The sequence below is a fragment of the Xiphophorus couchianus genome, chromosome 22 (assembly GCF_001444195.1).
Source record: "Xiphophorus couchianus chromosome 22, X_couchianus-1.0, whole genome shotgun sequence".
Lineage (NCBI taxonomy): Eukaryota > Metazoa > Chordata > Actinopteri > Cyprinodontiformes > Poeciliidae > Xiphophorus > Xiphophorus couchianus.
In genome coordinates, this window is record NC_040249.1 from 15,850,303 (window position 1) to 15,864,932 (window position 14,630).

At 39.9% G+C, this 14,630-nt stretch overlaps 1 protein-coding gene and 1 long non-coding RNA gene across 3 annotated transcripts in view; one reads left to right on the forward strand and one right to left on the reverse strand.

Moving 5' to 3' along the window:
• Window positions 1-14,471, reverse strand: part of zc3h6 (zinc finger CCCH-type containing 6) — a 22,422-nt gene extending 7,951 nt beyond the window's left edge. The window contains exons 1-4 of one of the 2 annotated variants that reach the window (XM_028006079.1): window positions 14,213-14,471; window positions 11,411-11,636; window positions 400-522; window positions 82-316 (exon numbers count right to left, since the gene is read on the reverse strand). In XM_028006079.1, coding sequence (XP_027861880.1) covers window positions 82-316; window positions 400-522; window positions 11,411-11,636; window positions 14,213-14,262 — 634 coding nt within the window. In that variant the 5' untranslated portion in view covers window positions 14,263-14,471. Of the gene's footprint in view, window positions 1-81; window positions 317-399; window positions 523-11,410; window positions 11,637-13,970 lie in introns of both variants that reach the window. The other variant, XM_028006078.1, reaches the window with a different exon arrangement.
• Window positions 3,455-4,921, forward strand: LOC114137493 (uncharacterized). The gene is made up of 2 exons (XR_003593999.1): window positions 3,455-3,590; window positions 4,585-4,921. It is a non-coding gene; the product is annotated as an uncharacterized LOC114137493 (long non-coding RNA).
• Window positions 14,472-14,630: the final 159 nt, after the last annotated feature.

Sequence of the window (14,630 nt, forward strand, 5' to 3'; positions counted from 1 at the left end):
AATCTCTCAATATTTTGCTGAAAAACTTCAGTAATCTTCAGTAATTGGTGATAAACGTCTATATTTTAAACCGGTTCGTACACTGCTGTTGCTTCATCCCTCTCAAGCTTCCTCTGCTCATCTGATCCTTTGAGTAGCGCCCCTTCCCCTGATTCCCATCTTTAGATTGCTGGTACTCTGACATGTCGTCTTCATAATCCTCCTCTTCTTCATCGTAGTCATACTTATCATCGCTGTAATCGTCGCTGTATTTATCAAAATCGCTGCTCTTTTGCGGGGATGACTTCTTCAAGTTGCCATGGAGTCCCTTTGAATGCTGTTGGTTGAAACAAATAGAGTAATATCTTCTTTTAATTCTCAAAAAGCTAATGAGGCAAGTAGAAGTGGTGATAAACTCACTTGAGAGGGCTGGTTATCAGAGTCACGGCTGTAGCCTTGGCCCTTCCTGCTTTTGGGCCTTTCTGATCGGTCGTAGTCCGAGTCATAACTGTCGGAGCTAGAACTGCTGGAGGGGGAATGATGCTGAGGAGAAAAGGACAAAAAAAAAAAAACGGATTCTGAATTAACCAGCTACCAACTAATGCAAAAATATTCAGCTGCAGCAAAGCTGTGCCTGTTTTTGATTTAGAGGATTAGAAAAGATCAACTACAACAAGTTCTAGATATAGAAATCTGATCGTATCTCTCACTGCCAATTGTCACGTGTAACAGTTATGGGCTAGGCAGCTAACTGTGGCTACATAAGCAGCATCGGAAGAGTGGCCTTTTAAGGAGCCTGAGGTGTGAAAAAACACAGGAGGCAGTGCTTTTAGTTTTGGTGAATATATATTAAGTGATTTGAATAAAAAAACATACAATTACAATAACACAATGAGACACATGAGAATTGACTCAGAATAAATTGATTGTCCAAATCATAAAGTCCATAGTCCATTCCTAGCTCGCCATCTTTCGATCCAGATGAGGATCTGATCCGACAGGTGGAAAAAAAAAACCCGACCTAAAAGGTCAGAAAACCCATTAAGTGTTTTATCAGAAACAAATATAATACAAAGGAAATAATTATTAAATTTAAACATCTAGTTTATGCATACTAAATGCAAATGCAATAATTAGATTCCTAATAATTAAACAGACATTTCAATCAGGTTAAACTAACCATAATTTAAATAAAACAAAACTATCATATTTCAACTAATCAATTTAAACTTAAAGTACTAAAGTTAAAGTGCACTTCCAAAATATCAATCAAGAAAAATAAAATAAATTAATTGTCAAATACTCAAGCAGAGTGAGGGAAGAAAAATAAATAAATAAATAAATAAATATACTGCGCAATATCAATTTAAGTGTAGCTACATTCTGTTCTGATCAATTTTAGTTTAAACTTCAGTGCCTCGGCATCAATGTAAAGGTGTCAGAATACGCACAAACTTCAGCAACAAGTTACCTTTTTGAAGAGAGTGGGGCGTACTTAGCCACAATCAGCACTAACAGAATCCTGGTGACGGTCCAGGTAAACAATGCCAGTGATTCTAATAAAACAACGCTCCAATGAGCAATTGAGCAGAAGTACCACATAGAACAAATAACACTGTTAACAAATAAACTCACCCAGCAATCAAATCAATATGTTCAAAGATTTTTTTGAGGAATTCCTAAGGAAGACGCCAACAGCAAGCCACAATCACAGTGGAACAGGTGAGGATCTTTTACTGCGCACTGGAGGCGTGGCTTTAAATAAGTTAGCAGCGTTCGGGCAACACAGGAAGTGGGCCCGCAAAAATAAAAGTCGTTTGCTAATTGTGGGTTACAGGTTCCCCCCCTAAACTCATGTGCGGCCTCGTACATGCAACAGGCTGGTGACACACCACACTGTCACATGATGTAGAGGTCACAGAGGTCTCATCCAGGTCCAGAGCAGATGTAAAGATTGTACTGAGTCCTTGAAACAGGGTCTGGATGCTCTGCAGAAGTGGATGACCAAGTGTTGAATACTGCAGACGAGTTGGTGGCTGATGTGTTCGGGTAGAGCGTCTGACAGGTGGTTCAGGATCTGGGCTGGAGAGTTTTGCAGCAGAAGAATCACTTAACATGCTGGATTGTCCTGGAGAGGATGCAGATTCTGGGTGAGGAGAGACAGGTCCTGATTGAGAGGAGGAATTTTCCACGAGAGGCTCTGAGTCATCAGAATCTGTTCCATCTTCAGCTGTTTGTTCCATGTCCAGTTCAGCAATAGGTTCAGGTCCAGACTCCACTTCCTTTTCCTCACCAACCTCTTCTTCCAAAGAGCTCTGGGGATGCTGGCCAGGCGGATCCACAGGCAGAGGAGCGACAGTAGATGCAGGAGCAGGTAAGTCAACCTCAGTTGTAACTCTGGTGACATAGGAGCTGGAGAAATCAGGTAAGTCAAATAAAAACAGTTCTTCATTTTCAGGGTCTAAAAGATCTACATTTTCTGAAGTCTCAGGTGCAATGGCTGTTGTTGGCTTTATCTGTTCTGGTTTAGAGGCTGGGGACAGGTAGCCACAAGGCAACAACAGGTCACGGTGGAGGGTCCTGATGGGACGATCTTTGCCTTCTGGTTTGACTGTGTATACTGGAAGAGTGCCGGCTTTCTTCTGAATAATATACACGTCTGATTCCCACCGGTCTGCGAGCTTGTGCTTGCCTCGCAGTTTGACGTTTCTAACCAGAACTCTATCTCCAACTGAGAGTTCTGCAGCTGTGACTTGCTTGTCAAATCTGAGTTTGTTCTTCCACATGACTTTCTCAGCGTTTTCAGTTGCAATCTTATAACTTTCTTTGAGATGTGACTTGAGCTTTTCAACATACTGTGAATGAGATGTAGATGGTTTTTCAGACACAGGCAGTCCAAAAGCTAAGTCAACAGGAAGGCGGGGTTGCCGACCAAACATCAATTCATATGGGGAGTATCCAGTGACATCATTTCGGGTACAGTTGTAAGCGTGTACCAATGGCTTCACAAAATCTTTCCAGTGAATTTTATCTTCTTTTTGCAGCGTACCCAACATGTTTAAGAGTGTTCGGTTGAATCGCTCCACAGGATTGCCACGGGGATGGTAAGGTGTGGTCCTAATCTTTTGGATTCCTGTGATCTGACAGAGCTCTTTGATAGTATGAGATTCAAAATCAGTCCCTTGGTCGCTATGGAGACGCTCTGGCATTCCATAATGGACAAGGTAGTTCTCCCATAGCGCTTTTGCTACGGTTTTGGCTCTTTGGTTTGGGGTTGGCACGGCAACAGCATATTTTGTGAAATGATCAGTTATCACTAGAACATTTTTGGTGTTGCTTCGGTCTGGTTCTATGGAGAGAAAGTCCATGCAGACAAGTTCGAGTGGTCTTGAGGTTTTAATGTTAACAAGTGGTGCAGCTTTCTCAGGTTGTGCTTTTCTTCGGATGCATCTCTCACAGTTCTTGAGTTTGTTACAGACATCAACTGCCATTCGTGGCCAGAAGAACCGTGATCTGACGAGATCCAGAGTCCTTTCTGTGCCCAAATGGCCCATCTGGTCATGAAGCTGGTTGAGGACCTCAGGCCGCCATTCCTCTGGAAGTACAAGTTGGTAAGTAAGCTCACCTCCAATATTCCTCCTCCTGACAAGAACATTATTATGGAGCTCCAAGCGTGTAAGCTCTCGCAGGAGTAATGGCAGATCGGGGAGCTGTTCCCTCAGAAATGGCGGTGGGTTTTCCCCTCGTTCCAACTGAGCAATAATGTGCTGAATGACTGGATCGGCTCTCTGTTTGTCAGCAATTTCACCTTCAGAGAAAGATGGCACAACAGGTGAAGAGAACTGTAGATCATTAACAAAACTGTCTGGTAAACTGTCAGTGTTAATGGAGAGGGTTTGCACAAGAGCAACAACCTGGTCCAGGTTGGGTGAGCTGTACACCAGTTGCCTGTCACATATTGCTTGGACTGAGTGCTGGTCAATGGAAATACAAGATGGATGTTCCAGATGTTGTTCAGTAAACTTCAATATTCTCTCTTTCTCCTTAAGAGACAAAGGATCAGCCACCTCTTCAGCATGAGGTCGCCGAGAGAGACCATCAGCATCCACATTTAACCTGCCAGCCCGATAAATGATCTTAAAAGTAAAAGTTGAAAGAGCAGAAAGCCATCTATAGCTTGTAGCATCCAATTTAGCAGAAGTTAGCAGATATGTCAATGGGTTGCTATCTGTAACCACAGTGAAATCGGATCCATACAGGTAGTCATAAAATTTTTCTGTAACTGCCCATTTGAGGGCCAAAAACTCAAGTTTATGGGCAGGATATCGACTTTCACTGCGGGACAGACCTCTGCTGGCATATGCAATCACCCTGTTCTGCCCATCCTGTTCTTGGTACAAAACTGCACCAAGGCCAGTAGAGCTAGCATCTGTGTGTAATATGTAGGGTTTACCTGGGTCTGCAAATGCAAGAACTGGTGCTGTACTGAGTTTCCGGATTACCTCTTCAAAGGCCTGCTGGCAAGCAGTTGTCCAGCGAGAAGCAAAGGGTTCTTTGGGGTCAAGGTAATGCTGCAACTTCATCTGTTTTGATTTTTTCTGGCAGGGTGGATATCCAGCTGTTAACTCATTGAGAGGTTTGACCACTGATGAGAACCCTTCCACAAACCGGCGATAATACCCTGCAAAACCAAGGAATGATCTGAGCTCTTTTAAATTCTGAGGAACCGGCCAAGATGTTAAGGTGGAAATCTTGTCTGGATCTGTCTCCACTCCATCCCTTGAAACTACATGTCCAAGGTAGCGAACAGATGTCTGAAAGAAAACACACTTTTCAACTGACAGCTTCAATCCAAATTCTTTCAGGCGTTGAAGAACTTTCTTCAACCGAAGTTCATGCTCTTCTAGAGTTGGTGCAAACACTATTAAATCGTCAATGAAAACAAGCACTTCTTTTAAATTCATGTCTCCCATGCACCGCTCCATAAGGCGTTGAAAGGTGCTAGGAGCATTAGTTACACCTTGAGGCATACGATTAAATTCATAAAATCCAAGCGGACAGACAAATGCAGTTTTATTTTTGTCTGATTCATTCATCTCAATCTGGTAGTAACCAGATTTTAAATCCAGTGTGGAGAACCACGTCGAGCCAGACAGTGCTGAAAATGTGTCCTCCAGCTTTGGCAAAGCATATGCATCCCTGATGGTCTGTGCATTCAACTTCCTGTAATCAATACAGAGCCGTACTGCACCATTTTTCTTCCGCACTACAACTATGGGGGAAGCAAAGGGTGAGTTGGATTCACGTACAACACCAGACTGCAGCAGTTCTTGAATATGTTTACGTACCGCATCCACATCTAGGGGGTGGATGGGTCTTGGTCGCTGTTTAAAAGCAGTGGGATCTGATAGCTTGATCTCATGCTTGACCTTATCTGTACGACCAAAATCAAGATCATGCTTTGAAAAAACATCTGACATACTGTTGAGCATGGTTGTTATACGTTGCTTCCATTCAGTTGAGAGTGGCGAATCTCCAAAGTTGTAGTTCAATTTGGTTGGATTTGGCTCAGAACTATAGGAAGGTTGATGCACACTCTGCTCTTTGTGAAGAATGGTTTGGATGGTACTGACTTCAGCGATGGCTGCTCTGGCTGGAATCACAATGTCATGGTCAGATTCATTAGTGATCACCACTGGCAGAGAAGCAGGCTGTACAGGAGGTAAATCAAAAAGACTAGATTTTACTATCAAACCACCCGGTAGAGAGAAAGAGGTTGGATGCTGAATAACTACTTCTTTTTCACCTTGCAGTAATGGGCAAATAAGAAGAGCATCCAGCACAGCAATCTTCTGTGCAGGAACGACCTGTGGGATGGATGACTGCATTTTTAGAATGCCATGATAGTCATCTGTTGTTAGTTTATGCCTTATCTCCAAAATTTTGTGCACTGCTCTATATCCAAAAGGCACAGGATGGAACTCAGACTGTGACTGACAGCACTGGTTATACACAACATCCAAAGTGTTGGTGCCAATCAGAACAGGGGGTTGTGATGATCGCAGGTCTGGAACAACCAAGGCCAAGGTGTTTATGTCCATCTCTTCTCCTGTGAACTCAGGGGGAAATGTCAAACAGAGTTCCACATATCCGATATAAGGCACCCTCTGACCATTTGCACCTTCTATCTCCAAAAGATCATTTATTGGTTTTATTTTGTGATCTGATAGATGGGTGTTATAGAAGGAATGTGAAATTGTGGTGACTTGGGAACCTGTGTCCAAGAGGCAATGAAAATTGATCCCTTTAATCTTCACCTCACCAGTACTCCTTGTGCCCACTAATCCTTTAGGTAATGAAAAATGTGAAAATGAGTCTGTAGTGTGGGGACATTCACTAGTTGCAGCTCCCACTTGTCCCTCAGTAAGAACTGCTTCTAGTTTAATGGCTTACTTTTGTCCCAGGACTGCTGTTTGTGTTTGAGCTGGCGGCGTTTTTCTTCAACTAAACTGGAATTTGGCTGACTGGAACAGTTGGGAGCAATGTGACCATCCTGTCCACACTTGAAACAGAACCAGGGCTTTGGCCTATTACTAGGTTGGCCAGATTTTGGTTTCTGTTTTTTCATCTGATTTTCTGGTTTAGCAGAATTAGAGTCCTTAGACAGCAGGGCTGACATTTGACTCTGCAGCTTTAACATTTGCTTCCTTAAGTCTTCGATAGCACCCGAGTCTGATAGATGGCTACATGAACATGAACTGGTAGTGTGAGCTTGTGCACTGACACGATGCTTGACTGATGGAATATGTTTTTTCATTAACATCTCTTTTGCCAACTGTCTGTCTTCTTCTGTTCTGAGTTTTAATAAAAGCTCTGAGAAAGGAGGTGGTTGGTCTTTTTTCTTTTCTAGTTGAAGTTTGTTAATCATGCTGTTATCCCAGCAACCTCTACAAAATTGTTTTAACAAATATTTGTCAATTTCAGTGGCTGGAATCCCACCACGCTTCACCACTGTGCTGAGAGCCAACTGGAGTCTCTGCAGATAAGAAGATGGTCGTTCCCCATGGTCCTGAAGCGTGTTTAAAAATTTTGCAAACAATTCTTCTCCATCCTCAACAGTGGCATATGCAGAATCAAGTACCTGCAAAAATGTTGCAGGCAGGGCACCAGGCCCCAAACCCTTCACTAGGTCAGCAGCTGGAGGGAGTAAACCTTCCAAAATGCGCCTTGTAACATGTAAAGGTGCTAGACTTGGATCTGCATTTAAGAGTTCTATTTGAGACCTCCAGGATTCATAATCTGCCTCATGCTGAGGTTTTGGAAGTCTTCCTGAAAAGGTGCGTAGTCTAACTGAAGACAGAGGTTGAAGATTTACATCATCTCTGCGCACAATGTGTTCGACAACAACCCTTTGAACCCCAGAAGGATTCAGATCAGTCCCCGAGAGGAAAATTCTCGGCCCCACATTTGTAGTTGGATTAGGCTGAGTTTGTGGTCCCTGCTGGTAGGTGGTGGACTGATCTGATTGGTTTGCGGGAAGAGTAGATGGCTGAGTCTGACTGGACTCTCTTTCAATGGTAAGTATCTCAACAATATCCTCCTCATCACCATCCCCTTCATCATCCCCATCAGGCTCCCCTCCGGTAGCCGCTATTCCTAAATGAGCACTTATTTGTTCAAAAACTCCTCTCAAAACGTCATCAAATGATTGTCCACTCTGCTGGGAAATACGTTTCAGTTCATGGAGATAATCAGGAGGTAAGGTCGTGTCCACTGTGACTGTGGCAGGGCACTCTCTTGAAAGCAATTTAACAACAAATATAACATCTTCTGCAACCTGAGATGGATAAACATATGGTAAAAGCGATTTTAGCTTTTCCAAATCTGCAGAATTAGTAAATTCAACGGCCAGGTTTTTATAAAATGGACTCTCACATGCAGTAACAGAAAAAACCTTAATTCCACCATAACTACGTAAAAGATTGACAATCTCATCATCTGCTTGAGTGTTCGTTACACCACTAATGATGACAGAATTAGCAACATTGATACCAACTTGGTCAAAGAAATCCATATTTCAATACCAAACCACAAAACACATTCACCAAAACATTCACAGTATCAGGCTCCTGGCTAGCTCGCCAAAGTAATGTAACAGTTATGGGCTAGGCAGCTAACTGTGGCTACATAAGCAGCATCGGAAGAGTGGCCTTTTAAGGAGCCTGAGGTGTGAAAAAACACAGGAGGCAGTGCTTTTAGTTTTGGTGAATATATATTAAGTGATTTGAATAAAAAAACATACAATTACAATAACACAATGAGACACATGAGAATTGACTCAGAATAAATTGATTGTCCAAATCATAAAGTCCATAGTCCATTCCTAGCTCGCCATCTTTCGATCCAGATGAGGATCTGATCCGACAGGTGGAAAAAAAAAACCCGACCTAAAAGGTCAGAAAACCCATTAAGTGTTTTATCAGAAACAAATATAATACAAAGGAAATAATTATTAAATTTAAACATCTAGTTTATGCATACTAAATGCAAATGCAATAATTAGATTCCTAATAATTAAACAGACATTTCAATCAGGTTAAACTAACCATAATTTAAATAAAACAAAACTATCATATTTCAACTAATCAATTTAAACTTAAAGTACTAAAGTTAAAGTGCACTTCCAAAATATCAATCAAGAAAAATAAAATAAATTAATTGTCAAATACTCAAGCAGAGTGAGGGAAGAAAAATAAATAAATAAATAAATAAATATACTGCGCAATATCAATTTAAGTGTAGCTACATTCTGTTCTGATCAATTTTAGTTTAAACTTCAGTGCCTCGGCATCAATGTAAAGGTGTCAGAATACGCACAAACTTCAGCAACAAGTTACCTTTTTGAAGAGAGTGGGGCGTACTTAGCCACAATCAGCACTAACAGAATCCTGGTGACGGTCCAGGTAAACAATGCCAGTGATTCTAATAAAACAACGCTCCAATGAGCAATTGAGCAGAAGTACCACATAGAACAAATAACACTGTTAACAAATAAACTCACCCAGCAATCAAATCAATATGTTCAAAGATTTTTTTGAGGAATTCCTAAGGAAGACGCCAACAGCAAGCCACAATCACAGTGGAACAGGTGAGGATCTTTTACTGCGCACTGGAGGCGTGGCTTTAAATAAGTTAGCAGCGTTCGGGCAACACAGGAAGTGGGCCCGCAAAAATAAAAGTCGTTTGCTAATTGTGGGTTACACACGCAACACAGTCATACTAAGTATTTTGTTTAGTTTCTCGTGCAAATATCTTAATACACTTGCAATATGATAAAACTAACAAGTTACTTTTCAGCAAGATACAGGAGATTATTTTAAGTCAATAATTCCTAAATATTAATGAAAATACTAGTTCCACTAACAGATTTTTGACAAGACATTTCTCCCATGTTATAAATGAAAGAATTGCCAGTGGAATTAGTACTTTTTAATCAATAGTCAAGAATTATTCACTTAAAAAGTTACTTAAAAGTTACTTGTAAGTTATTTTTGTCTTATTTATAGTGTACATTATAGTGTACATTTGAACTGTAAACTAGACCAAAAATACTTAGTAAGATTTTGTGTTTCTGTAGATATCCTTCACAAGTAAGTCACCAAAGCTGTTAGTTAAAGATGCTTTTTGTTCACATAAAGTTACATTGGGGTATAAAAATGTAAAGTTTAGTGGAAGGAAAAGTTGTGGCAGAAAAATGTGTACAAGCAACAGCATATCTGTGGCTGCTGGGGGGGTTAACAAACTATTACAGAAATAATTGACCTTCTTGATGATATTTACACCGTGTTCCAAATTATTATGCAAATTGGATTTAAGTGTCATAAAGATAAAATTTTTTGTTGTGCTATTAAATTTATAGACAGTATTGCGTGTCAGGGCTCTTTGAAACACTATAATTAATTTCAGCTGGGTTGATTAGTTTGTCTGGTGAGCTCAATTAAAGGAAATCTACTTAAGAAGGATGTTCCACATTATTAACCAGGCCACAGGTTTCAAGCAATATGGGAAAGAGAAAGGATCTCTCTGCTGACGAAAATCATCAGATAGTGTAGTGCCGTATGACAAGGTATGAAAACATTAAATATTTAACGAAAACTGAAGCATTATCATCGTACTGTGAAGAGATTTGTGGCTGATTCAGAACAAAGATGGGTTTGTATAGATAAAGGCATAATGAGGAAGATTTCTGTAAGACAAATTCATCGGATTAAGAGAGCAGCTGTTAAAATGCCCTTACAAAGCAGCAAACAGTTATTTGTAGCTGCTGGTGCCTCTGAAACCTCAAGCTGGAGGATCCTCCAGAGGCTTGAGGTGGATGAACCTACTATTCGGCCACCCCTAACCAGAGCTCACAAGCAGAAACGGTCGTAATGGGCCCAACCGTACATGAAGATTAATTTTCAAACAGACTTGTTCACTGATGACAGCTGTGCAACCCTGGATGGTACTGATGGACGCAGTAGTGGATTTTTGGTGGATGGCCACCACGTCCCAACACGGCTGTGACGTCAGCAAGGAGGTGGTGGAGTCATTTTTTTGGGCTGAAATCATGGGGAGAGAATCATTGGTCAGCCCCTTCAGAATCCCTGAAGGTCTGAAAATGACCTCAGCAAAGTATATGGACTTTCAGAAAGACTTTCTGACTGATCGGCTTTTTCTTTCATGGTTCAGAAAGAAAAGCCGTACCTTCCAAAATCATCTTCATGCATGACAATGCACCATCTCATGCTACAAGGAATACCACTGTGTCATTGACTGCTACGGGCATAAAAGGGGAGAAACTCATGGTGTGGTCACCATCCTCCTCTGACCTCAACCCTATTGAGAACCTTTGGAGTTTCCTCAAGCAGAAGATCTGAGGGTGGAATGCAGTTCATATCAAAACAGCAGCTCTGGGAAGGTATTCTGACATCCTGCAAAGAAATTCAAGCAGAAACTATCCACAAACTCACAAGTTCAATGGATCAAGAATTGTGCTGTGATATCAAAGAAGGGTTCTTATGTTAACATGTAACTCGGGCTGTTAAGATGTTTTTGATTGAAATAGCTTTTGATTTTAGTACATGTGACCACTTAATGCTGCACATTCAAAGAATGACCGTTTGCAGTTCTTTATAATTCATAAAATGTTTAGAAAATCTGCTGTGCATAATAATTTGGAACAGTGCATTTTGAGTTTTTTATTTTTGAAGAAAATACTGCTCTCATGGGGAGTTTTATTCAGTAAAATTTGATTTATACTGTAATAGTTCATGACTTGAAAATTATGCTGACCATCATTTGCATTGACTATTTAAGAAAATCTGAGAAAATATCACTTGCATAATAATTTGGAACACAGTGTATTGAGATGTGATTTTTCTTGACTTACTCTTTGCCTTTCACGTTTCCTCCTTTTGGACTTCCTTTTCTCTCTGGTCTTTTTGTATCTTTTCCTTGTGTGTCTTCGTGCCTTTTCCTCTTTCTCTTTATTTTTCTCCTTTTCTTTCTCTTTTTCTTTCTTGTTGTCATCCTTTACCTCAGCAACCTCTTTGTTCTCCTCCTCAATCTCAATTCCCTCATCATCTATTTCTCCATCTTCCAGTTCACCATCCTCCCTAAGAGGAAGGAAAATTTTACATTAATGCACAACTCAGTATCATTTTAAAAAGAAATATCTGTATTTTTTCCAAGTCATAAGTATAGTCAGCCTCTCATACACAAATTTGGCAGAATAAAAATGTTATATTTTAACAAATACGATTAAATACTCTCAGCTGGATGAGCAATTATTTCAAATTTTACTTCACCTCTAAGATTTTGTGCACCAAAGACAGCATATGACTGTTTTATTTTTGTCTTCAAATGAACCCATCAGTAGCTGCTTTATTGAAGGTTGGATAACGTTCTACAGGTTTGCAGAGGTTAACTGATTAAAAATAACAAACTGACATATTTGAATTATTAAACTTGTGAAAACTTGTGATTCACAGGAAGAAGTTATAAAAACTGCAAACTAAAGAACAATTATTAACAGCAAAAGAATTGTGAATGAATATATAAAAATGTTTATTACTATTATTATTTGGGTACAGTTTTATATCAGTTTGGGACATATTCAATTTCCTTTCTGGTTTTAATGTATTTTCATAACATCTCATCTGCTTTAAAAAATATAATGCAGGTTGGAAAGAAGGACAAAAGCAACATATTGCATGTTTAACCTCAGATTTAGATAAGTTTCCTCTCACGTGACTCCAGACTAAAAAAACAATAAAAACATCAACTTTTTCAGCAAAAGGCACAAGTTTTGCTAGCTATATAGGTATTTTGTGTTAATTTAAAAGAAAAATTAAAATAATGTGTACAAGTAACATAACCAAACAATTCAAACTAAAAAATGTTGATCCTTTAACACTTCTTTGGAAAAATGTAATGACGTCTCCAATTACAAAAAAAATGTATAAATATAGTGTAGTGTGTTCCTGAGTGTTGAACTGAGTGAAAATTATAGCAAGATCCAAAAGCGATCTAAATTGTAGCACCCTATGAGGCTGGGTTGTGAATTAAAGACAGTTCAATAAAGAAATAAAATTTTAAAACAAGTGGTAGCAAAACAAGGTATGTTCATCTAAGTACGTTCACCCTAAAAGCCAGCTGCAAGATGCTAAAAGAAGTCTCCAAAAACCCTAAAAGTTCATGACGTGTCCTGCAGTTGATATAAAACTATGTCAACAACCAGAAAGAAGCTGAAGAAGGTTGACTCATAGGTTAGGTGAGCAAGAAGGAAACCTTTGCTCTCTCTCTTAAAGAAGAAAAAAAAAGACATGTAGGCCAGACTACAGCCACAGAGAAGACTGAATTAATTAACCGAATTATTCAGACACCAGAGCAGAGGACATATTTGGAATAAACTGCAAACATCATTCAAGGAAGAGAATGTCATATCGACTGTGAAGCACAGAGCTGCAAGTGTCATGATTTGGGGATGTCAGTAGAACCAGGCTGTCAACATACCATGAACTCTTCCTTGCATCAAAAGGATAGATTAACTCTATGATTAAATATATTATTTCAAGAATAATTGTTGCCTTTCTGTATCAAATGAAACCAATCAGATTAGGTGTAATTTTTAATTTTTTGGTGTAAATATTGTGGTATTGCACTCAAGGTTATCCTACTGTAACAATCTCATAGGGCCATGTCTAAATCTAAAGCAAATATTGACATTCTTATTTAAATAATAAGCATATCTCTTAATAATTTAATTTTATAGTTCATTGATACTTCAGTAATTAAGTAACTAGAACCTGCAATAAATCTTCTGAGCTGATAACTTTTAGTCAAACTTAGTGTCTGCAAATTAATTGTAAATTATTTTGCATCCCATTTTTGATAGACTAAATTGGCACAAACTCGCACCCAAAGGTAAGCATTTTCCGCTAGACTTTATCATATGCACATGGCTAGTTCCTTGCTCAAAGTTTTTAAAACAATTCAAAGTTTGTAAAAAAAAATAGAATTAACAGTAAGAGTATAAAGGCCTGGACATTGAAGAAACAAATGTCAACCTTGCATGAACCGTTTTTGACCAGTTCTACCAGGTGGCCGACAGGGGGAGTGTGTCAGCACGATGGGCGTGGCGCTTACGTCATTGGTTATTTGCATAATACCCTGCAGATGGCAACAACAGCTCTATGAATCCCAGCAGCATAACAACAGGACGATGAGGTCTGCCACCTCGCATGGAAATGATAATGAATCATCGGCACATGATAAAAAAATATAGGCCGCTTGCACAGATATGCACCAAAAAGACATGCAAAAAGAAAATTTAGAGGGGGAGGAACCTTGGAAATGTCTGCAATAAACAGCAATACAAGCATGTAGACTCACAGCACTGAATCGCACAGATGAGCGTATTAAGAATTGCATTAAGAATATTACTCGACCTTTCATCCCCTGCAAGCTCAGAGTCTGTCATGTTTTTGTCAAGAACAGGGGCTGGGGGACTGGAAACAAGGCTCACAGAAGCCATTTGGAGAGAGAGTAAGAGAGAAAGAAAAAATAATAAAAATAACGGATCTGCTTCTCCTTCTCCCCCGGCAACAAGAGTGAATTATAACACGGTCACTCAAAGGAGACGGTTGGTTTGTGAGAGATGCTGGAAGATTTCAGACTGGAAAAGACTCACGGTGTTACATGTCTCGACAGAGACAGTAAACAGACACTCTCCTCTTTCATTTTCAGTGGCGTTTTAACCCTGTGAGCACAGCTCGACACCCCGCTTTGCTAATGTCCCGTCGGTTGACAGCTGCCACGGTGAAAATAGAGGAGACGGAGGGAGAAACAGACAGGAATGTAAACCATGTTCGCTGGTTTCAGCATCCTCACAGGCTTTCTCAACAAGGGATATCGTCACAAAATGGCTTCTAAGTTATGCTGCACATTCCTCGACAATGACTCCTCCGCCCATTTATAGGTGGGGCCCATCTACCTAACTTGGGAACAGCAACTCTCGTTCAACAATTGGTTAAAAATGGCACGGATAGAGAAATCGGCTTTTCTGATTGGCTCATAGAAATGTCACTCAATTTCAACATGTTCTCTGC